A 19383-nucleotide genomic window follows, 5' to 3' on the forward strand; every position below is an offset into this window, starting at 1 on the left:
TTTACCTTACCAGAGATCAAAAACAACACTTAGCTGTGGTAAAGTCATAAAGATGGGGGTCAGAGAAAAGTCCTGTGGGGTCAACTGTTGTGTCTGGTTTGGGATGTGGGCCTGGTATCCCTGTTAATCTGGATGCAGGCTGCTGGATTTTCTTTCACTGGAAGCTCAACGAGTGCAGTCCGTGAAGGGCTAGCATGCCAAGTCCTGCTGAGGCTCCAGGTCTCCGGACACTGCAACACTTCCAAGGGGAAGAACACCCCATTTGCTGCATCATCCTCACAAAGCAAGTGGAACATGTATTTTTAAACATATATCTATTTGTATTCCTTAATGACAAATACAGAAAGCTTATGTTATCGCAAGCAGTCTCCACCATCTATTCCCCTATGTTTTTAAATCACTTTCTATTTGAACTTAAGAGCAATGTTAATTCAGCTCCACTGAACATCAGATCAATATTAAGTACTTCCAATTAGCTTTCTTCCTATGTCTAAAACCGGTAAAACAAAGACCTACAGCATATACAACGCACACGTCTTCTGTTTAGTAACTCACACAGTGAAAAACGATCCAGAGGGACAGCCATAACCTTGATTTTTTAAATTAACTCTATTAATCTTTATTTATTTTACCTTCTACTGTTACTAGTAGCAGACACCAACATCAAACAATTATATAGTGGAAGCAGAAAATAATGCTTTACTTTTTCCATTACTTTCCTTCATGTGTTTTGCAGAACTTAGTATGCAAAGAGTTACACTAATGCTTAGCTCCTGTAGCTAAGCTGGGTTGGTATTTGTACAGGTACGCACTAGTTCTTCGGTATTCTCTAATGAGAATAAAGGAAAAACACTGAAAGATAAGGATATCTCATTGTAAAGCCATAAAACTGGCTCTAAGAATATTTTTAGTAACCTGAAGGTACTCCCCAGTCATTTTAAAAGACTGCTTCTATTTCCAGTTGATTGCATCTATCCACGACTGTGTAGTAATAAAAACACAGAACAGCTGCCCTTGTGCAGTCATTTTTCTTTAAGTAGGGAAATCTACAAGCAAGAGCAGACTTGAAATGGCATTGTAAAAGCAGAAAGAACTCTAGTTTTTGTCTCCTAGGAAATTAATTAAAACACTCTAGGCTACAACAGTGTAACACTGCCTACACCGGTATGAAGATGGAATGTAATGTTTCCTAGACTATTCCACTTATCACTTTTACTGTATTTGCCAGACATGTCCCTAAAATGTCTTTACTTGATCTAAGACATGAAGTTTTAAAAAATGTCTTAGAACATCTATAGGCAGTAGGTTGAATGCAAATACATCAAATAATATTTTTTTTAATGACCTGAGAGAGGGAGTATGGGAAGTAATCCATGGTGAAACAGTTGTAGTCATCATTTTCTGCAGGTTTTACTTGTGGAGATTTCCCTAAGATAATCAGCAAATTGATATACGCTCTCGAGCAGGTTTAGAGCCTGGGTCACTGGAAAAATCAATACCACTTTCTATATTGGCAACCACACATCAGACAGTTTTGTTAGAAAGGAAAACAGGAGGTGAGTTGTTGAAATACAGAAGTGATGAAGAGCACCTCTAAAGTTTTTGATTTTAGTGAGAGAATCCACATCTTTTTTCTTCTAATCAGATGCAAAATGTAAGTGAAATAACACAGCTTCACTGAATTTGGAATTGTTTGCTATACTGAGTCCTAAGTCAACATCTGCTGGCTTACCAGCAGGTGCTACAGCTCACAGATCTGATAGAAGTGATTAGCAGCCAGCTTTGACTGACTCCTGCGACTAATTTCTTAAGCACATAAAAGCACAACAGCTGCCTCTCCCTTATCAGGGTCTGTAGTTGAGGTGTTGGTTTCCTCAGTACTGCTCTGGGAGGCACTAGGTTGCTGTGTGTTTTGGCTCTTTCTGTTCTTTTTCCTGGGCTGCAGCTTTGGGTGTTACTGCTTAAATCCACTTGTTCTGCTGGTGTTTTCTCACAGCAGTAATGTCTTTATTGTTTCTTGTAAAAGTGTCTGAGGTATTTGTGTGGTTTTATTGGCTATAAAAGAAGTTTAAGTGATGAGCCTAAAATGTCTGAGCAATGGATGGCTATATAAAAATGAGATAAAACACTCATGGGGTGTTTACAGCTCCCAGGTTACAGTTAATGCTTGGTCTACAGGCCCTGAGAAAGAGAACACTTCTTAAAAAAAAAACAAAACCAAAAAAATCCCCCACAAACTGTGAAAGCAATGTTTGTTAGGTTGTTTGTTGGGGTTGGGTGGGGGTTTTGGGGGAAGGGGTCTCCAGTCACCTGTGTCTGTAGGAAATCCCCAGGAAGGAGTAGGATATTTGCAAGAATGTGCTTTCTTCTGCAAGCAGTTAGCGTGTGTTCAGGCAACTGCGTGTAAGCTATGTGCTGGTCTCACGGGACCTAGAACTGTTGGTCATGCCTGTCGTCTGTAAAAGCACTCTGAAAGCTGAGTTGTCACGTAACACAAGTTGGCTTTTTCCCCTTGTCTTAATAAATAACCAAGGTGAGTTTCTGAGAAGATGCAAGCTTTTAAACCTCTGTTCAGGACCGACCTGCGGCTGCTGTGTGCGCCTGTACGTGGCTTCTACCACACTCCGCTACTCCGTGCGCACAGGGCAGGCGGCTCTCTCGGCCCTCAGGCTGTGGTACCGCTGCCACGGGGCAAGGCCAAACCACGCCGGGGCCGCCCGGCAGACGCTCACCTTCCCACGGAGGGGGGGGGGTGTGTGGGGGGGTGCAGACCGTGGGGCGCCCCGCCGCCCTTCTCCTCAGGCCGCCGCCCTTCTCCTCAGGCCACCGCCCGCGTCACGTCAGGCGGCACGTGCCCTCCCGGCTCGCCCAATCCGCTTCCGCGGGCGGCTCGCGCAGCGAATTCAAACCGCGGCGCGGCCGTTGGGCTGCGCGAGTAGGGGCGTGGTGGGTGCCCGCCCCGGCGGCCGGAGGCCCCAGCCCCGGCGGCATGGAGGGTCGGCCGGCCGCCCCGGGGCCCTACCGCGCCACCAAGCTGGTGAGGACGGCGTGCCGGGGGTGCGGGGCCGGCCGGGTGCAGCCTGGCGGCGGGCTCTGCCTTTCGGGCTGGCTCGATGCGGGTTTGTGGGGCGGGAGGAGGGGGCTCGGCTGCCGCCGCCGCGCCCGGGCCTCCCGTCAGCCCGGGCCTCTGCTCGCGGGTAAAGCGCAAATGAATATTAACCCCTCCGGGCCGCCGCGGTCAGGGGTGCCCGGGGCAGCGTGTGGCCGTTGGGGGCCTTCGAGGTGACGGCGGTCGCCGCTGCCCGAGTGCGAGGCGCGGGAGGCCGGGTGCTGTGGGACGGGGAGGCTCTGCTTCCCCCCGTGACCGCTGTCACGCAACGCCGGGCGGCCCACGGCCCTCCCCGGGCAGCGTCTGCGGCCCTGGCAGCGCCTCGCTCCCTGGAAATCGGGCGAGAGCTCGGTGAGAGGAGTCCGCTGATTATAGCGTGTCATCTGATTTGGGGCAAGAGAACAGGAAAGGAAGAAAATGCTTGAAAACGTAAACCGGCTCCAAGTCGGAAGGCTGTGGTTTGACAGCGCCTCAGGAGCCTGAGTTGATGTACGTGCTGGGCTTGCGCAGGCAGGGTCAATAAAACTCCTCTGTGAAACACCAACCTTATTCTCGGTTATAGAAGAATGAGATAAAAACCTAAGTGAAATGTTTACATATTTTTAAATCTGAACTTTAATGTTTCTACTTTAATACTACTGCATGATTTAGTATTGCTAGCAATATTTGTTAGTGTTAATGTTGTGGCTTCATCTATATGCTTATTAATGTAGTGTTGGTTTAGTTGATGCTTACAATGGTCAGCTTCAGGCTTTAATCTTACATTCTTTGCTATTTTGTTTCCCACGCAGTGGAATGAGATTACGAAATATTTCCGAGCAGGCATGCCGTTGAGGAAACACAGGCAACATTTCAAAAAACATGGAAGCTGTTTTACTGCATCGGAAGCTGTAGACTGGCTCCATGAAGTACTGAGGAATAACAGTAACTTTGGTCCTGAAGTTACTAGGCAGCAGACGGTTCAGTTATTAAGAAAGTTTCTCAAGAATCATGTAATTGAAGATGTAAAAGGGAGATGGGGATCTGAAAATTTAGAAGACAATGGTGTGCTATACAGGTACTGAAATGAAGACCAGTTAACAGAGCTCTTCAGGTTAAGAACCTTATTGAAAAATCTTAATGCTCAGATTCCCAAAAATATCTTCCTTTGGGTTGAGCAGTTGGGCCAAAAATCAATTACTAGCGCCATTTTACTCCACTCACTGTTTTACTTTCCTCTGACTTGCAGTTTAGACCATACATCCTGTATGCTGAGGGCTGTTCCCATGCTTTTGTTGATCCATGTTTTTCCCTGGCATGCATGCTACGTGTGCTCAAGTGCTTTGGAGGGGAGCCAAGGAGAATTTATTGTAGTAGCTGCATGCCGTGCTGCCAGTCCTGTGTTTACTTCTCTTGCACGTTTTACGGACAGTCTAAGTGGGAAGCAGTCTTTCTGAAGTTCTTAAATTAAAAGTATTGATGGCCCTCACTTTTCAAATTCTGTTCTCAGTGCTGTATAAATATCTGAGTATCATCCACTTGACTTTGGAATCAAGAAAAGTACCCCAAAGCTAATTTATAGTCTGATAATGTTAAACAGCCTTCTAAAGAGAACATATCAGCACTTTTCTTTTTCCTGTGTCTTTTCAGAGCCTTATGGAATCATACTGATAGGCTATAGTTTTGGTTAAGTGACGACTTAGATTTTTAATCTATTATAAATGTATTTAAGATCTTTCCTGTTCATTGCAGATTTCCTTCAACATCTCCAGTTAAACCTCTGCCAAGCTCATATCCACCAAAAGAGAACTTGGAAAGCTTCTCTAGGGACAAAGAAAGACTTTTTAAACTGCCACATTTATCCAGGAGAACTTTTAAAAAACATGAGTTACTACAGTCTCTGGTAATAACTTATATTTCTTACATAATTACAGTTGCCATGTGTTTTCTTTATTCTTAAAAAAAAAAAAGCAATTGTCTTTTAGTGGCATTGTTCTGTTGTATCATCTTCCCTTGTAGCTTAAGAAATAAATTGGTAGGTTCTTCTAGACAGTGAAATAGAATGTGTATATAGGCATAATAGAAAGATACAGCTATATTTTTGTAATGAAGTATCTTGGTGGTGCGTGCTGTTCCTCTTCTTCAATGTACAAAAAGAAATTGTATTAACCTGTAAATACTCAACCATAATATATACATGTAAAATCATAGTTGTAACTAATAGGGCATTTTTGAAATGCTGGCAGCAAGTGAAAGGGATTATGCATTTGACAGGAGAAATTAAGTATGCTTTTGAAACTATGAAACAGTTTCTTCTAAACTTACTGGCAATAGTTTCTTGGGAAGAGAAATGGAGGGTAGTGTGTTACTAATGCAGCCACCTTACTTAGAAAGGTCACTTGACACACAGACACAGGCACACACCCCATTGTAGTATAGGGTTCATTTTGCATCAATATGATCTGAGATGGCGCAGAGTTTTGTGTATATATGTGTAAGCAATTGAGCATCTTAGGTCACCAGTACGGGGAGGGGGGGTGGGGGGGTGTTTTCTTCTTGTTTGTTTTGTCTCCTTCAGTGCAGAATTATCCCTGCCCCAATATTTTAAATATTGGGAGGGCTGAAAGATGGAGTTCTAGAAATGTTCTACGGTATGTCCTTGTTGAAACTTAGTATCTTTTTTGTTTAGGGAAAATAAAAGGCACAAATTATTTACTGTTCTGCTTACTTTCTGAAAAAGATTGAATGTGAGTGTTTGGCCCTTTGTTCTTTTGAGATTTGTGTGTGTCTGTGTGTGTGCATGCATCCTGAATTTAGATTGCAATCCTAAAGGAGAACACTTACTAAAACATTTGGATTTGATGTGTTTCTCCCTTTTAAATTGCTGCCTTCTGAGTTTGATCAGGTCTTTTTCACAGTGTCCTCTTCTGCTTTTTAGTTGGGTATGCTTACATTTCAGTGCTGAGACTGTTAAGGCTCCTCCCAGGATCACGGTTTGGAATTTAATGTTCCCCAGAATGCCCTAGACTTCTGAGAATAATTTTTACTTAATTTTGAATTATCTTAAGAAGCTTGTTTATCTTACGGCATAAACCACTCATTTTCAGGAAAATTTAGAAAAAACAAAACCTGATATAGAAGAAAACGAGGAAGACACGATGCATAGGAAGGAAATAAGCCAGGAATATGTGCAAGAAACTTGGAGAAATATCATTCTAATACAGTAAGTAATACACAAAGCACATATAGGAGAAAATGTTTTTTATAATGTATGTAATGATTTGATCAAGCTTTTGGCTTGCACATTTTTTTGAAATTTTTAAAATTATGTTTTAAGTTGAATATTTTTCCAAACTATTGTTTATGTATGCTTTCTAGTGTATTCGTTAACATCGGATTGTTGCGTTTAAGAAATTTATTGAAATTTATTGTTGCTGGTGTTGAAGTATATTTTAAGTACCATAGATGCTCTTTCTTACTGATTTTTTGGTGTTTGTCCCAGGAAACAATGTGTCCTCACATTGTCCTTCTGGAAGCGAGCATTTATTAAACAGCAAACTAGCTTATCCTGTAACTGTTGTTTGAATAGATACGGAAAGAATTTGTTTTCAGTCATTGCTAGCAAACATTTTAGACAACATCTGCTCTCTCACTCCCTACAGTTTGCAAACCATTTTAGGCCTCCCATCTCTGGACGAAGTTTTGCAGCCAACACAGATAGTTCCTGAGTATGTCATATACAACATGACTAACACGAGCAAACATGGTGTTGTTATTTTGCAGAACAAATCGGGTAAGGTTTTTTGGGTTGGATTTTTTTTCCCTGTTTTGATTAAAGATTCTGTATGGTGTTGTTACAACAAACAAACAATAATTAAAGTAATATGTTTCATAGTCTTTGATGCTTTTTTCCCAAACTACAGTACAGTTCAGTATATTTGTCTAGAGGGTTTTGTAGGTGTATTGCATCCACTTTTCAATTACACGTGTAGCAATATTTAAAATAAGGTTTAAATTTGATCTTCTGTATTTGAGGTATTATTTAATATGTGTGTGCCGTTATTTGTATTTGTTACTAAGTTTTTGGGCTTATGTATAAATAACCTACTTGCTTGTTTATTTTAGATGACCTCCCTCACTGGGTGTTGTCGGCTATGAAATGTCTCGCATACTGTAAGTCACTGAACAGCTTTTAAGTTCCAGAAACCTATTTTGAGAGTTGAAAGTGAAATATACTTGCATGTTCAGATCAGTTACGATGTTTCGTTTTGGAAATTCAAATAATCTCTAAGTGCCCAGACATGTCAAGAAGCAATGACAGCAATCCATATCAAATCATTGCACAGAAACATAACCCAAAAGTTGACGCATTAAAGATGATGTATTTCAGGTAATCAAAATATCAGTCCTTTAGTAGTCTAGTTATCCTGGTTTTAGGCTGCATTGTCCGATTCTGCATGTGAATTTTTAGCAATGTGAACAGATTAAATTAGTGGAAGAAGAGGGGCTTCAGTGTTCATTAATCCATGAAATGTACAGGAGAATTAATTAACTCTGTAAGCTTTCAGTGGAAGCAGGCTGTCCAAGGCCGTGAAAAAGCTAAGGACTGGTTTTTTATGAAAATAATTCCTATTAACAAAGAGTCAGGCAGGGAGAAAACTTGGGTGGTTGGGTAAAACCTTTCTGTGGTTTCTTCTAATGCAGTTTTTCAGGAGTAAAGGGCCTTTCCTTTTCTAGTTACTGGCTTTGAGCTGGTCTAAAACAGTTCCTATGTTTCATATTGAACTGGGGAGGCCAATTCACTGAAAACTGGTTAGTCTTTTATTTGTCTTAGAAGAAATCAAACAACATTTTGCAAAGGGTTTGAGAGAAGAGTGCTCGTATAAGTCAGCTTTATAGCCTACTAAATTCGTCATGACAACAGCAGGAAAAGTTCTTGGATGCTGGACTTGAATATAGCTTCTCTGGTACCTCCTTCTCTGCTTCCCCACCTTTTTTCTTCAAACTGTCTTTAGAAAAAGCTTATACTTAAAACCCAGTAAGTCACCTTTTATAGCTACAGGTCAGCTGTGGAAAACAGAGATCTTACCGATCACTGTGTAGTAGACGAGATGGATTTTTAAAGTCAGACATTTTAGCTGTTAAATGCGTTTTGTGACGGAACTGAACTTTCATTGCAGACTGAGAGTCAGTCTGCACGTATCCCATGATTTGGTATTAATGTCAAGCAGCAAAACTGAAAGTGGTTACAAGTTACAGAAAACTTAGTGCTTCTGTTTAGTTTTACTTGTGTGTGTGCTTAAATGTAAAATTTAGACATGATGTTAAAGTTAGAAAAGAAGAATCAGTTACCTAAAGCATCAGTGTTAATGTGGTACTGGAACAGCTGCCTTGGAACTGCTGGGAAAGTATTTACTGTGGAGTAATGCAATTAACACAAGGTTTCACACATTGAGGGGGGAAAGAACGTCCTTTCACAGTGAACCTAATGAAGTTCAGTTTCTAATGGCTCAGTCTGATGTGGATTCTCTTGCTAATAAAGGAATGGTTTTGTTCTTCAGCATGTGCTGTAGCAGACCTGTGTGGTACTAATAGTCTTTCTCCTTTACAGTGCCATTGATTTTTTATGAAACTTCACAGAATCTGTCCTTGAGGCTTCCTTTGTCAGTTGTGTTTGAAATTGTGTTACAAACATACAGATCGCGATTATGTAAACTTTGCATCTTTGTGAAACAGGCTTTGAAAATATTCAGGAGAAGCAGAGGAGAACTAGACTGACAATTAGACTGACTTTTCTTTTTTTTTTTGTTTCTTTTTTTGTAAAATTGCCTCTTTAGACAGCTAACAGGGCACAGTAGAGATAGATGAGTGCGTCTCAAATGAAATCTGAGCTCTTGTTATATGTGTGCTTGCCCTGCTGTTCAACTCCTGCCCCTCTTCCTGGCAATCTCCTTCACCATCTGCCCTCAACGCTGTACTAGCTATTACATGTTTGGATGATGTCTGTTTGTACATCTGCGTATATCTCTAATTGCTCGGTGGAACTGTGGTAGGGGTCCATGCAGGGTTAGTGTGGCTTCAGAAGTTCCATTTGCAGCATATGCTCTTGTGAAAATGACTCCCTTTTTTTCTTCAATGTGACCCTTTTTCTTCATCTGCATTCCCAAATGCATAGAGCCTCTTACATGAAGAGCACTATTAGGAAAAGCAGGACAGGGAAGAGCTTGGCGAGTGGATTTAAATCAAAGTGGAAAATACAGCTGAGCGCTGATTTCCGAGCGTTTCCTACCTTAATTCCCACATCAGTCCTGTATTTAGAACTAATAGGTCTTTGTGAGATGAAAACTGCAAGCAAGCTTTCTGGTATTTGAATTCTCAATTTCTAATTTGAGTGAATTAGTTCAAGTGGAGATTTTTATCTCTGCATCTGCTGGCTATACTGTAACCAAATGATTAAGGCAGTAGTTACTTAGCAGAGTGAAAACGCAGAATGCTTACAACTGACAGGGGGAATACTGCTCTACTGTATTTTTAGTGTAGTGTGTGGTAATGTGATTATGAAATTTGATCATATCAAAAGTTAAATTTTCCCTGGTTCTATCTGTAATTAAACTGCCATCTCCTAATCCATTAGAATTGTCTTTGTAAGGTAGCTTATCTCATTTGTAGGAGTTCAGTGGAGTATGGCAACGTTAGGGTTAGAAGATCTACACAATGTCAAACTTTATTCGTACCAGGACCCCTTTCATTCATTCTTGTCTGTAGCAACCTGGTCAAGGTTTATTAACCAGATCTCTTGATTATCAGATTGTTTATCTGTCCACTTCTGAAGAAAAGATCCACCATGGGAGTAGAGGTGAACAAAACTTTCTCTTGGTGAACCACTTGAGTTGTAAAGAGAGGAGGTCCCCACAGAGGGAAAAGACGCTCACTGGCTCTGTTTGGTCTATGTGCAAAACGACACTTATATGTTGGCCAGTTTCTCAGTACATTCTTCAAAGTTGGTCATAGCATGAGCTGCTTGATCTGGAAGCTAGAGCTCCCTGTGGGAGAACTGGGATTACCGTAGTTTGGAAATGAAGGAAAATGCCAGAATTTTGTGATTATTTTGCTGAGGAACCTATAAAGGGCATAAATGAGTTTATTTTCTTGGTGTGAAACAGCTTGTTGAAACTGAGCACAACTCCTCAGTGGCTATACAGATTATACTACTTTTGCTCTCAAGTGGAACAGTGCTGAACTAAACAAAATAGTTGTATATTGCTGACATGATTCTTGTCTTGTGAAACAGTCATTCCTACAAGAACAAACTTATGTTGATATTTTTTTTTTTTCCTAATTATGGTTTTTTTTTAATAACGGAACTGTGAGAGTAAATACTTTTTGTGAATTTTCTTTCTTCACCTCTTTTTAGGGCCTAGAAATAATGACATGAGCCAACCAACTTACAGTGGATTTGAACGGGATGTATTCAGAACGATTGCTGATTACTTCCTCAATCTACCTGAACCATTACTCACTTTTGAATACTATGAACTTTTTGTTAATATTTTAGGTATGTATGAATTTAGAAATAATTGGTGCAAGCTATAAGTTTATATCAACTGGGGAACAAATTTGTAAGTGAAAGCAGACCTTGACTCCCTAATCTGTATGGCACCTTGAATCTGAGGAAGATCATCAATGCTACTGTTCTGTGTTGCAATATTAATTGAAATGCAGTTCTGTCTCATGATATCCTATACAAATTGCTGTCTGAGTTAACATTCTAAATATGCAATAACTATAATTTTAAAGTATGTGCTTGTTCCTGTCCCTCACTATTGCAATGTGTTAACTTTCTTTATTCTTGCATGTGGGTTGCAATTATCTTGTTAGATTGCTTTTGGACTGAGCTAAATTTTTCTTAGGTTTTACTAACAATGTCAACTATAAATTAGTGTCTTATATTTGTTGTCTTCTCTGTTCAGTTAGCAGCTTTCTTTCTGAACTTGTTCATTTTCATACCACTTGCACCTTAACTTCTATTTCATTTCCTGATAGTTATGTGTGGCTACATCACAATTCCAGATATATGCAGTGGAAAAAGTTCTGTCCAAGATGAGAAATGTGACCCACAACCTTCAAAAATTCTTCACTTGAACTCCTTCAAGTCAACTGAGTGTCTTCTTCTAAGTCTACTTTGCAAAGAGCCTGACAAAAAAAAGAAAGAATGTGAAGCTTCCAGGAAGTCTTCTTCAGAAGAGCTAACTATTCAAAAGCAGTGCGCAAAGAAATTGCAGCAATATAAACTGACATGTAAGCAAGGTGGTGCTGAGAATCTAATAGGAGGAAGTTGTCAAAATCTTAAAGGTTTCAGGAATGAACAAGATCCACCTCGAACATTTAGGACAAGATGTTACTCTTTGGAAAGAATTGGAGATATTACTTCAAATGTATGTAATAAAGGAAAATCAGATTCCCTTGGGCAAAGTGATGGGAACACCATCCTGGGCATAAGAAATGGAAAACAATCACTACCACATCAGCATAAAGCTAATTCTGTATTGGAGCTTGGTTTTGATAACACATGTCAAAAACAAAGCCAAGGTATCAAGAGAGTGTCTGCCTCAACTCTTCAGGATAAAGAGCTGTTGAATGACAATCATGGATCAAAGCAAATACGCAGGTCTCTGAGTTTACTTGGCAAGAGGAACTCTAAAAGTTGTGCTAGCATTAATATGCCAGTTGCTGAAATCACAGTAAAGCCAAGATCTCGATTTTGTGGGCAAGAAAATCCTAATACCTCTGGTGTGGCTACTTTGGTGGACATCGGGACTGAGGTTTCTGATATCACCATCAAAAAGAGGCTCTGCAAAAGTACCACAGAACTCTCAGAATACTCTTTCACTCACTCTTATATGTTGACTGGCACGCAAAGTAAGATGGCTTTCTAAAGCATGTTGTATTGCCTTATTGTGTTGTCTAACTAATCTCTGCTTCCTTAATCTTTAGCACTGTTGCTCGGTTTTTTGGTATGCATATGACATGATCTGTGGGTTAGAAAAAAAAAAACCCCAGACCTCTGGTTGCTGCATTGCACTGTCTAAAGATAGCCTTTCATACCTCTGCTAACAAATAGCAGCCTGTAGTATCTTTGGAGTCTTAAACTTGATATGTCAGTAATTCACCTTTCTGTTCAGGTAAGTAATAAGTAATTCTGACGTAGACACTAAGAGCGAGGCAGGGAATTTGCACAGACCTGTCTGTTAGAGGAGATGTCTTTTTCTGGTCCTTGAAACACATTTTCTGGAAATACTTTCAGGAATAACGTTAGTGACACTTCTTAATTGTATTATGGTCTTAATTGTGTACCAGCAACTTATCGTAATGAAGCAAGTTGAAGATGACCACACAAAAACAGGCTATATAACATTATCTACCATGTTACAGCTGATTTCTATGAAACATCTTTTTTTTTTAATCATTATAAAATAAATTTCTTGCATCGAGATAAAAATATCCTGAAACTTGGTTCAAGTCTTAATGACAGCTGTCTTTACAATTAACTTGTAGATCTCCTTCAGCCTCATTTAGAAAGAATTGCTGTTGAAGCACTACAGATATGTTGTTTGTTGCTTCCACCACCAAATCGTAGAAAGATTCAGCTCCTAATGCGTATGATCTCTCGGATCAGTGAAAACGTGGATATGCCACGACTGCATGATGCAATGGGCACACGTTCTTTGGTAAGAGAATCACGAGTGCAGCGTATCTGTTGTTTTAAGAATATGGCTGGAGTAATGCTAAGAATACTAGCAGTATTTCTTACTTGAAGTTCTTGTCTTACTGCAATTAAATAGTGATTAATGGGCAGATTTTTCATTTCCAGAATATTAGAACCTGGTCTAATGGAGGGTGTCCCTGCCCATGGTAGGGGGGTTGGAACTAGATGGGCTTTGAGGTCCCTTCCAACCCAAATCAGTCTGGGATTCTGTGACTTGAAGCAAGCACTTTCTTGTCTCCATCCTAATATATTTCACATATTGTTGTTGCTTTTGTTTGCTTTGGGAGGAGAAGGGAAATGATTGTTTAGTCTGATTTCTCACTCAACTGCCATTTAACTTAAAAGGTGTTGGCAAAGTGTCTGTAGAAAACCTTTCTTGGGCTAAACGTTTGTGTATGTGAAGTTATGACAGAAACAGTTCCAAAGAAGTAAATTCTCTGCCTAGTGAGTTTAAAGACTAGCTTCAAGGTCTGAATTTAAGCTTTCATTGGAATGACTAAAGATTTTTGTCAAAAAGATTAGATAAAACAACAAAGCACCTGCACATACTAATTTAAAACAAGCCTACTAAAAGCTGGAAATACGACAGCTGTAAAAATGTTTTTTAAAGCTATTTAAAATTGGATCTTGATGTGCATTAGAACTTGGTTAGGTTGGCTCTGCAGGTTCTTTTAATCATCTCGTTTCAAGATGGCTAACTGAAGATGCACACTTTTCTACAGGGGAAGACTTTTTGTTATTAATATCTCTTTAAAAATATGTATTTCTTAACGGAAAGTACTGTTTAATTAAAAAAAAAAGTACAAGTCTAATGTTATAAGAAGTTACATTATTTCAGATGAGGAAAAAATTAGTTAATAGTTTAATAGTTTAAAATAGTTAATAGTTTAAAATTAGTTAATAGTTTTTCCTCCTCTCTTAACTGGTGGTGCAGGCAAGAGAGATTGCAATGAAAGTTGGTAATGGAAAGTTCGTTGTGCCACTGTGTAGGCTGGAAAGAAGGGAAGTCGCTCGACTTCACGTACTAATGATCTGCTAAACGCTTCCAGATGATACAGACTTTTTCTCGATGCGTACTGTGCTGTGCAGAAGAAGTAGATCTTGATGAGCTACTTTCTACACGATTAGTTTCATTTCTAATGGACCACCAACAAGAAATATTTAAAGTACCAACCCACCTGCAGATTGCAGTGCGAGATCACATAGAATACATGAGGATGGCTCAGGTCAGTGGCATGACAAAGTTTAAGTTCATTTGCTAATTGTGGAGTATTTGTTACTTCTGAAGGTGGGATGGGGAAGCTGCAAATAAAACCGCTATATTTTGAACATAAACTTTTATTAAACTGTTAGCGCGAACGTAGATAATAGCTACGTTATGTTTTGCAGCTTGTGATGTTGATGTAAGTATGCTTGGATATTTGTTGAGTGCCTTCTTACTGAAATAGTACATAATCCTTTGAGTACATGCAGACCCCTTCTTCAACTTTTCTTTCAGTACAAATATCCCACTGAAGAAATTTGTGCCGTATTGCCAACATATTCGTACTGCAAACAAATAACTTCTCAGGAGTTTGAAGAACAAAAGGTTTCTACATCTCAAGCTGCAGTGGCGGAGCTCTTGGAGAACATCATCAAAGATAAAAACTTGTCTGTGAAAGACAAAAAGAAAAAGTTAAAACAGGTAAGAAACTCGATGGATGCATCATCTGCTTCTGAAGATGCCTTTGTGAGCGCAGGATCTCCGTCACTAGGCCCTGGTACAGAGCAAGGGCAGACTGCATGGAGAGAAACGCTTGCTTCATAGCAGGGAGCTATGTGTTTTGATGGCGTGCTCTGATTGGCATTTTAAAGACAGTGTCTATACAGCATTCAACACTGTCTGGCAGTAGTGGTGTTCAAACAGTGATTTAAAACCAGTATGAAATTATTCCAAGATCTGCTCTCCATTCCATAACGTGGGATAGAAATATAGCACCGTTTCTTGTGGTGCACTGGCTATACAAGTTTACCATTAAAATGTTATAGATGGGCTTAAAATCAATTGGCAATAAAAGCAGTGATTTTCTGCTTGAAGAGGTCAAGCCGTATCTGTTCACGATTCTGAAATGTTCATTTCTGTGGGCTTAGCTTTGTTTTGTAACATGTATATTGCTCAAGATTATCTGGCACTTCCATGGCCTACTAACATATTGCCTAATACTAAAGCTAAAATGCAGCAATTCTGGCAGGATTTAATACTGGAGGGGTTTTTCTTTTTCAGAAAACCTTTTGGCAAGTATTTCTGACCAAATGAATAGTATTGTACTTGTCCTGGAATCTCCTAAGCGAGTCTTGTGACTCCAATTTGAAAAAGCAGCTTTTCAGAGCAAGCACATTTCTTTCTCCTTGGTGCTCCTCCCCCAGCCTCTGCAACACTGACTTTCATGTGTGTTGTGAAAACTTTCTGGTCCTGAACAAAAGTCCAGCCTTCCTTTTACAAGTTCATTAAAACTTCCTGCAGTCGATTAAAACTTGGAGTAAGCAGGCAGTAAGAAGTGATACACAGCAGCACTTTAAGGAGGTGAAGTGGGGAGGAAGGAAATAAACTAAAATCCTCTAATAGTAAAACTTGAAGTACATACTTAAATTTTTTATGAGTTCCCACCAAAGTCCAGAAGCAGCTTGTAAGGGCCATGTGTCAGCGAAGTTTTATTTTTAAAATTCATAGAGCTACATCGTTACAGTCTTGCCATGTGTGCTGGGATAGCTAGTGGTGTGATAAATCACAACTTTTTGGAGGGATCAATTTTGATGCTTTGGGGAAAGCCAGACATGTGGCACTTAACAGAGGATTAGGTCCAACTTGTATCAAGACCAAAAGTTACAAATGCTGTCGTTTTCCATAGGTTGATTCAATCAGCAGAACGCTTTGGCTGATGTGTAGATGCATTTACCGTTGTTCATTCCTTCCTGAGGCTTTACATAGGAAACAGGCAAAACGTCAAAAACATGTCTCTGAAGCCAGAAATTTTTGTTTAGTCACTTTTCAATTCCTGCAGATATGTAACTCCCTTTTAAGCTTACTAGCTATCCTGAGAGAATACCTTCAAAATAGGCTAAATCTTGGCTTCCATTTAGGTAAAACACATTTATGGTTATCATTCTTGAAAGACAGCTTTCCAAGCATAAACAGAATATATACCGGTGCTGGCTGGGCAGCGTGGCTTCCCGTGGGCGGCTGCCCGGCCCTCCTTGGACGGTGCAGGGCTGCGGGAGCTGCTCCAACAATGAGCAGCTTTACTGCTACTCAGCTGATGAACAACGTGGTGAGCGACCACGGGCTGTCATCGCAAACAGAGATCCAGGCGGTTAGAACAGTACGGTGTGCTCATAGAACTATTCTGGTCACAACAGCTGAAAATCCATGGGAATAAAATGCGATTAGAAGCTTTTCTCATTTCAACAGCAGATGAAGTGTCTGACAAATTTCTGTTTGACTCTGTTTACCAGTTGTGAACTCATAAGCACAAAGGGCTACAGCTTTGCTCAAGTGTCACAGCACAGTTACTTTACATTGCTGATAGTTTTGCTCCTCCTGCTGATGTGTGTCCTTGCAAGGTGATTCATGCTCGAGTCCTGCACAGCTGGAGCTTTTGGTGGAGTCCGATATTTTATTTTATTTTTTGAATTTGTGTTTTCTAGTTTCAGAAGGAATACCCGCTGATCTACCAGAATAGATTTCCAACTACAGAAAATGAAGCAATGCTATTTGAGAACAAACCTACCATCAAACAACCGATGCTTAGCCTAAGGAAACCAAGATTTCGTAGCCTAAGATATTAATTTCACCGCACTTCAGCTGCTTTTTGATTTGATGGATGTATGTATGAATGATTTACCAAAGGGCTCTTGCTACAGAAATTGATGGTGGCTGTGTGTGTGGAAGGAAGAAATGTTTACATGGACACTATGTTGAAAGGTGCCAAAATAACTTTTTTGTGCAGTTAACTTTGGAATTACTGCTAAGAGAGAAATATTTATCTGTTTACAAATTATTACAATATATTGTCCTCAGTAAAATAAATGTGAAAATAAGCATGAAGCTATTAGTAACCAAAAATTTATATATGGTTTTCATACAGGAAACTAATGATATGCATATTGTTCTGACTTTTAAAATTTGTTCAGGAATTTGTGCCATTTATTATAGCTTGTGTAGGGGTTTAAGAGTCTGTATGTTATGAAGAAGTGCCTTCCTTGTATTCTCAAAATATTTGTCTTTAATGTTTTTTGAGTTTGAGGCTAACTTAAAAGTTGCTTCTGTTGTTTCCGAGGGAGCCAGAAATTCACCATAAATAAATTATCTGACTCCGTAAAATGCTTTTGCTCATCTCATCTGTAAAATTCACATAAGCTTTTGTATATTTATTTATATTAAAAGTCTTAAGTTTTCCATGAAAATGTCAGAAATATACCGATTTTGGATCTATTGGTAGGCTTCTCAAATTAATAGAAGTGATAGATGATACATGAAGTGACAACAAATATAATCAGAATACACTAAATTTCCTTATTTTGTTTCCAGAGTTAGGAGTTTGCTTATTAATTCTGATGGGGTCACGGTTCCCCCACATCTGCACGAGTATTTCTGAGAGAACAATTCAAAGTGGTTTTTCATAAAAGAGATCCCAGCTTAATATTTAGACAGATAATGCACCAGGCAAAGAGCTAAGAAGTCACAAGTGGTGAATAATGTTAGTGTTCAGTCCTGGGCTTGGAGAAAAATGGGTGCTCTTCTGCCCTGTATTTGTATCCATCAAAAAAGAAGCCCCAAATCCTGCTCTTTGTTTTCCCAAAGAGACACTTTTCAAGGGAATTTTAAATAAGATTTAATGAGAATAATCGCTTTCCTCTTAACAGAGTAAAAATAGCGTAGCAGAGCAAAAAGATGGATGAGCCTTTAAGGATCCATTGAAGCGCTGTTTATATTAGAAGCATTTGGAAAGTTGTGATTTCTAGCTACAGTCAGCCGACACGCCAAGCATGAGCTTTGCCATGAGACCTATGGATATCGCTGCTCATCATCTGGAAGTATGACCAGTATGTACTGGAATAATTTCAAATTTTGTGTATGGTAAGGTTTTTATAGAATGTGCCCTGGGAGTAGGAGTGCTAATGGATCTGCCTCTTGCTCTGAGCACAGCTCATCACCATATTTCAGCCCAAGGAGAGGAGAAGGTGACGTGGGGTCAAGAACAGGGCTGGTGAGGGTGCAGCTGCATGTGGGGGCAGTGAGGAAGTGGGCAGAGGAGTTGAGAAAAGCAGCTGAATGGCAAAAATTAATTTGATGCAGGGCAGCTAAAGGGAGGGAATGAGGCCACCATGTAAAACATAATTTCTGTACATTCTCGTGTTAACAGCCAGTATTTTTTGTATATTTCAATCCTGTGCCAAAACTGTTCCTTGAGTAAGGAACAACGTATATCTCCTTTACGTAGGTGCTGGCTGCACTGGACTCTGTTAGCCGTATCTGTGCAATTTGGGTCTCGTTGCTGCGCTTGAGCTTCTCGGTTTGGTCTGGCCCAAGCCGACCTGTCCCCTCCGTGACCTACGCTGACATTCGGGGGGGCGTCTTGCTGTGTAGTTCTTTCATGATGCTCTTCAGTGAAGGGTTTCTTTATGCTCAATGACGTTGCAATCTGTCACATCCTGTACACTGAAACCATTCTGCACTTGGAACAGTGTCAAAGTTGGGGTTTGTTGTGAGGAATTTGTCTGTGTTATATTTCAGTTGTAACGTTGCCTCTAGGTAAGTCTTAAACTACCTGCTTATTTTGGCTGTATTTGCGAAAAATGGAAGGGATGCACTGCACGTGTTGACCTGCAGAAGAAGGTATATTTGAAGTCCAACTTTGTTTTTGCTTTTTTTATTAAACAGTTTTGTGCTTTATGGAATCTGATATTATAGACTGTTCTTCCTCTGTTACCTTGTTTGGTTCTCTTACACCGTTCTGAGCTGTGCAGCGTAGGCACATCCGTTATGCGTTGTCATGTCTTGCCCATTCTTAGGATAAGAAACCGAATTGTCATTGTGCCTGCACGTGCAGAGTCTTACAGTAATTGTCATAAAACCAGTCATCAAAATTAAAGCAAATGTCAACTGCTCATTTCTTTACCTGGTTTGGGTTTGTTTGGGTTTTTTGGCATCTCACAGGGAGGCTCCATCATAGTCTTGTGGAAGTTCCTACCCTCCTGTCTAACGCTCCCTGTTATGAATAGGGTCGTGGTTGAGGATCGGCACTTTTATGTTTGACATCTTGGTACGTAACTGCTGCGGTCTACAGCCAGGAGCCTGCGCTTCAGCTCATTCTGGTTGCTCCCTGGAAAAATGAGGCAAAACCACTTTTCCATCCTGCATCTAGTCTTATGTCAGCTTTACAGGGTGGGGGTTGGTGCAGAAATGTACTTTCCGATAACGGGGGTACGTTGTACACATTGGGCAAATGTCGTATTGCTCCTCTCCTTATGAGCCTTTGTAAATGGGAAA

At 40.1% G+C, this 19383-nt stretch overlaps 1 protein-coding gene across 4 annotated transcripts; it reads left to right on the plus strand.

Annotated features, from left to right (window-relative positions):
* The first annotated feature begins 2892 nt into the window (after window positions 1-2892).
* Window positions 2893-17120, plus strand: DEPDC1 (DEP domain containing 1). 4 transcript variants are annotated; one of them, XM_075759123.1, is made up of 12 exons: window positions 2893-3037; window positions 3901-4166; window positions 4841-4991; window positions 6196-6311; window positions 6751-6881; window positions 7214-7261; window positions 10503-10643; window positions 11132-12007; window positions 12644-12816; window positions 13904-14080; window positions 14353-14538; window positions 16539-17120. In XM_075759123.1, the coding sequence occupies exons 1-12, from the start codon at window positions 2990-2992 to the stop codon at window positions 16677-16679; spliced, it is 2454 nt and encodes an 817-aa protein (XP_075615238.1). In that variant the 5' UTR covers window positions 2893-2989; the 3' UTR covers window positions 16680-17120. The 4 variants fall into 4 exon arrangements, with proteins under 4 accessions (XP_075615238.1, XP_075615239.1, XP_075615241.1 ...); XM_075759124.1 differs by having other exon boundaries at window positions 11159-12007; XM_075759125.1 differs by lacking the exon at window positions 2893-3037 and adding an exon at window positions 3191-3460.
* Window positions 17121-19383: the final 2263 nt, after the last annotated feature.

This window comes from Balearica regulorum, chromosome 8 (assembly GCF_011004875.1).
Source record: "Balearica regulorum gibbericeps isolate bBalReg1 chromosome 8, bBalReg1.pri, whole genome shotgun sequence".
Classification (NCBI taxonomy): Eukaryota; Metazoa; Chordata; class Aves; order Gruiformes; family Gruidae; genus Balearica; species Balearica regulorum.